The 5,734-nt window shown below is 41.3% G+C and overlaps 1 protein-coding gene across 1 annotated transcript; it reads left to right on the forward strand.

Moving 5' to 3' along the window:
- The first annotated feature begins 1,940 nt into the window (after nucleotides 1-1,940).
- On the forward strand, nucleotides 1,941-2,309 carry LOC122649601. The gene has a single exon (XM_043842818.1). The coding sequence runs from the start codon at nucleotides 1,941-1,943 to the stop codon at nucleotides 2,307-2,309; it is 369 nt and encodes a 122-aa protein (XP_043698753.1).
- The last annotated feature ends 3,425 nt before the right edge of the window (nucleotides 2,310-5,734 follow it).

Below are 5,734 nucleotides of genomic sequence, written 5' to 3' on the forward strand. Positions count from 1 at the left end.
CTGGGATATTGGCATTGCTACCATTTCATCCTGGGGAGGGATACCCTCCGAAGGGGATAGCATTTGCGCCCGTAGCTATCGAGTTAACGAGGTGGTGACTAGCTCTGGTTGCCCCTACTTGCACGGTGCTAGTAAAAGCGGGCCCTTGCGTCCCAATCGGGATGGTGGTCGTGGGGCATCCACTTGCCCCTAACGTAGCCGCATGGGTGGGGCCGACTAGTTACCCGAAGAAACAATGTTAACCCCAAAGCTTCCTATGGGATTGGTGGCACTTCCAGGCATGGCCTAGTATAAGGGATTGACATAGGTCATCTGTGGTAAATTGACCCTAGGTCGATCTCCATTCCCAGGATTCTGGTTGGAGCTACCAACATAGGTGGCCTATGGGGATGGGTTTATTCGCCCCCCACCAAGCTCCCCACTCTCGGCTTGTGCAACTGTGCCCTCTAACGGGTTGGCCATTAATTGTGGCCTTGCCCCTGTTGTGGCTTGCTGCCTTAAGACTATGAGAGTTCATAGAATTCCTCAAGCTAGGATTGTTGGCTGGTGGTAGCCTTATCGATCGTGGCCATTAGGTGGCATAGATCTTCAGAAATAGGCCTAATGGCGTTCACCAAATGCAGCATGTTATCCATGATAGGATCTACAGCATCGTGCACCACAACCGCTAGCCGCTCTGTTGAGTCTCGACTAGCGTTGCTGCCATGTGAACCAGAAGGCTCATCCTCGGTTTGGTCTGTAAAGCCCAATGCCGTAGGGTTTTCTGTCTCTTCATCCACTATAACCTCCTTTTGCTTACGAGGGTGTCCTAGCCCCTTCTTTTGTCTGACCATGGTAGTCGTTGGCTTATGAGGGTCCCACCAGGCATGCAAAAATGTGTTGGTGGAGAAAACTCAACACTTACACACAAGGGTACACGCACGTGGTGAAAATAGTGCTGGTGTGCCAGAACCTTTGCACAGGCTCAAACGAGGCTGGTATGGCCTGTTCTAATTTCTAACCAGGTGGTCAATCTCCTTCTTACCGGAGTAGCTCTATGGTCTTTTGGGTTAAGCCAATGACGTAGGTTGCAGTTGAAGGAAACTAGATAGATCGTAATCAAAAGAAGATGACGCACATCAAAACTAAGATAACAAGAAACCAGAGATAGCAGACTGAAAATAAATTGTTGGGAAAACATCTTCCCCCTCCCCTCTAAGTATCCATAATATCAACCCACTGCCCAAGTTTTGAATAATGATAATGCCCTCCCCTACTTTTAAAAGATACTATCAACCATACCCTAAGTGGCTAACGATGTTAAAACAGCAGTTCAAATGATGATATTAACCTCATACTTTTTTTTTTCCTTCTTCTAATTTTTTAACTTTTTCTTTCCTTCAACACAGATCTCCTCTTCTTCCTCTCTGTGTTTCTTCCTCTTCTTCTTCCTCTAGCACCACCATCATTGCCACCACTGCCGCCGCCGATCCTCTTCCACCACTAGCACCACCACCGCCGAAAGACAAAACAGATCAGATAAACCCTAGATCTGGATAGTAAAAACAAATGACCTGATTAGTGAAAACGATGAGATCTGGACCACCATTAGGGCCTCAATCAAGAGCCCTCTCAGTGCACCATCAGTACTCCTGAAGGGTCTCACCCTTCCACGTAAAAACGGCAGCACTATCATAAGCGATGGCGGCAACGGCATGATCCTGTGTAGAGAAAATGTTGCGGGAGCACCAACGAACCTCAGCACCTAGAGCAGTTAGGGTTACGATGAGAACGGCAATTTGAATGGTCATGTGAAGAGAACCAGTGATCCTAGATCCTTTAAAGGGTTGCGTAGAGCCGAATTCGGTTCTGCAAGACATCAAACCAAGCATCTCGACCTCGGCGAGCTCGATCTCAAGGTGACCGAAATCGGTTCTTAAGAAGGGGATTAAGTTTGAAGCATGTTCTACGCTCACTATGGAGATCTCGTCGCTAACCTCCTTCTGGGTTTCACTCTTCTCTGGTTGCCTCTGACATTAGCGGCTGTTTCAAGGGCTTTCTTTCTGAGATACAGGTTCACCAATTTGAGAGTCACAATTATTTCAGGTCTACTGGTCCAAGACCGGAGTGATTTTTCTTACAAAGTGATCAAGGATGTTAAAGTGGTGCCACGTTTTATAGGAGAATGGGGTGATATTGTTATTACTCTGAAAGATGGGACGAAGGTGCAGAGTGTACCCAAATTTAGGGAAATTGTCGATTACGGCCTCTCCATGGCTGATAAATCTCCGGTTTCGGAGGTGAAGGAAGCTACAATTAAAGGATTCTGATTCATTTGGTCATAGAAACCTCCTCTTTAAGCTATCAAGTTATTTCTTTTCTTAAAATCAGAATTCTCATCCAACCTGATGAGGTCTTCTCTGCAACAAGCGGAACCATTGCCATTGCTTCAAAGCACAAAAAAGAATAAAGAAAAATTTTAGATCTGAAGCACACAAGAGATCCAATTTTCGATTGCTTACTTTCTAAGTTGAACTGCGCATAATGGAGATCAAAACCAACCGGATTCGTGGTGGACAGATGGGTTAGGTCATTGGTTGCTGGAGAAGAAGAACAAGGGAAGAGGGCAAAATTGGAATAAAATACTTAAGGGTAATCCGGGGTTTTAGAAAAATTGGAAATACCCACGTCATCACTTAATGACATTTTTTAACCATTAGGATACGGTTGATAGAATCTTTCAAAAGTAAGGGAAGACATTATCATTATTCAAAACATGGGTATTAAGTTGATATTATGGATACTTAGAGGGGAGGGGGATGATATTTTTCCTAAATTGTATTCATCATACCAGTTGTGGACATGGGCCCCAAGAACGAATCTGTGCCACCCCCAAAATCAAGATATAACCATACATGTTTCCGAGATAAAAACAAAGGAAAAACAAAAGAAAAAGAATAAAATAAGCTTTTGGTGTTTGTCAAGTGTGTTTTGATGTCTTTTTCAGCTTAGGTCTCTGTCTTTTATAGGAGAAAGTCTCCCTCCCACGTCCCTTATGAGTAGTACTTCCATATTCCTCTTCCTTAAGGTTGCTTCTCTTTTCGACCATTGCTCATTTGCCACGTGTCTCTAGATAACCCTCATCTCCTGTTGTTCACTGACATGGTTAACACCACTTCTTATAACTACCAGCGCCTACTAATAAGGCATCTGTGTCACCTGGTCGTGTACTGGTCGGTCATGACTTGATTTTGTCCAAGTACAACCTGGTCATTACGTAGTCAAACCTGATCCTGGTTCTATGGCCCCATTCGCAAACCCGGTCCATTCTTGGCCATCCCAATTAGGGAGTAAACAGGCATGCAAAAAGAGGGATTTCAAGAAATAGAAAGAGATGGGCAGATCAGGAAGAGCGAATTGAAATTTAACAGAGAAAAACGGGGAGACTATGATATTATATCTCCCTCAGTTGAAGAATGGCCGATGGATTGATTGATTGATGTGTTTGTTATCCCAGCCGAGATTGTTGGTGGGAAATAGTAATAACATGAACGAATGAAATCGTAACTCCTAGTAAAAATGGGAATCCCTGGCCTTACTTCTGAAAAGTGTAGTAGCAGAGGCATGGACAGAAGCAGTCAGAGGGGAAAGGCACCTGTGCGTCTTCTTCGCATTCCAACGACGATCATACCTGATGATCGTAAGAAGAGAAAGGGGTTTGGAATGCAGCACAAAATCTTCTTGCCCTACAAATAGCAATACAACTCCAGACAAGTATGCATTTAATGTAGCAGCATTAAGGAGGAGACACTAATGAAATAAATATAATAAAAACAACCGCTCTGTTCTGTTTGTTCTGTTTAATCTGATTAATAGATAGTTCACAATGGAGTATACTCTTACCCCAAAAAATATATATTTTGTATTTCTTTTTTCTTTTTATGTACAAACAAATCTTTGGCTTTTCGAGAGAGGATTATCAAATTTGGGGTGTTTCAAGGAATGGTTCATTTTTGGTTAATAGTGCCTAGCATTTGCTATCAATGGCTAAATGAGATGATGGATTGTCCATCATCGGTAAGGAGCCACCCTTGGCATTGTATGTTGAACCAAGTTTGAAAACAAATTGGGAATTATTTAATACCCCGAATGTGAGAAATCTCTTATGAAACATTTGTGCACGGGGTATTGCAACTTCGGAGGCCCTGAACCATAGACGAATCAAGGTTGAGCATCTTTGCCAACGTTGTTGGTCCAATGTAGAATCTAGTGATCACATTTTTCTCCAGTGTTCTGCACGGTCAGTTTGGTTTGGTTGTAGCCTCTCCGTCACTTATCCGAAATATTAATGACTACACTACACACCGTTAGATCCAAGATTGGAAAGCTTTCCTGCAACATGGCAATAGTTTTTATAAGGAATCTTCATCTCTATGTGCTTTGTATTTATGGATTGCCCAGAATGACTTACTTTTTGGCCAACGTCGATGGACTCCAATGGAGGTTACTAGGGCAATGCAAAAGGCGAGGGGAGAGTTCTTGGGAGCATCGTCGTTTCCTTCATCCCCTCTAAGATCCCAAGCAACAATGGTTTCATTGACACAGGACCCCCCTTCTGTTTCTTCTTTTAAGTTGAACTGCAATGCCTCTGTTCTCCCATATAAGAAGCAAGGACATTTAGGTTCTCATCAAAAATTCCCAAACCCGTTGCATCGTTGCGGCCTTTAAACCATGCCACGCATGGGATGTTCTTCTTAATGTAGCTTTGACAATTAGGCAAGGTCTTCTAGAAGCTATCTCAAAAGGATTTGCCAATTTAATTATTGAGACTGGCAATCAAGAAGTGATCTTGAACTTGCAATCAGGCTTTGTTTTTCTTCCTCTAGCAATTCAGTCAATTGTTAAAAATACTTTGTATCTCCATACTTATTTTGAGTCTTGGTGTTCCAAGAGCTAATAATGCTATTGCTGATGCTCTTGCCAAGAGGGTCTTGTCCTTAGCAAGGAGGACAATTTGGCCTTTATCCGATCCTTGCTTTGTTAATGGGAGTGTATCTTGCTCCTTTGAATAAATCGACTTTTTACCACAAAAACCAAAAAAAAAAAAAAAAAAAAAAAAAGAAACAACCTACTTTTGTTTGAAAAGTAGGTTCCAATATAATCAATACTCCTCTTATATAAAAGAATATTTTGCAAAAACCAATTGGTTGAAACACTAATATATGATACTACTAACTAATATTGTTTTAATGTTTACCAAAAAAAAAACTAATACTGTTTTCATGGATTTTTATATATAATTGGTCATAAGAATATATTTTTATCCCTCACATCCATCCATACACACACCTTACTAAAAGTGTTTATCATTCTACCATGTGCAAGTAGCCAAATCCTTGAATTTTTTGAGGCATAAAATAATATCAAAAGAAGTCCTTAAATTAATCATGTATAACCTTGCATAATATGTTGGGTTTTTTTTTTGTTGAAATGCTTAATATGTTGCTTGTTTTGTAACTAATCCATCTAATTGAAGTTTATAAAAATAGATACCTAAACTTATATATCAAAAACCTTCCACACCAAATGATTACATCTAATACATTAATCAATTGATATTATTTTAATGGGAGAGGATTGTGTTGGGTTTTGGGCCCGATTAATGTGAATTGATTTATTGGGCAAACCTTGTACCGGGCCCACTTTAATATGGGATTGACTGACCAGTATATTGTGGGGTTAGACTAGGGTTAGA

This window comes from Telopea speciosissima, chromosome 1 (assembly GCF_018873765.1).
Source record: "Telopea speciosissima isolate NSW1024214 ecotype Mountain lineage chromosome 1, Tspe_v1, whole genome shotgun sequence".
NCBI lineage: Eukaryota > Viridiplantae > Streptophyta > Magnoliopsida > Proteales > Proteaceae > Telopea > Telopea speciosissima.

Bases quoted from the DNA above. Each gene is read 5' to 3' on its own strand.
- LOC122649601 (XM_043842818.1), top strand. From the start codon at position 1,941: ATGTTCTACGCTCACTATGGAGATCTCGTCGCTAACCTCCTTCTGGGT.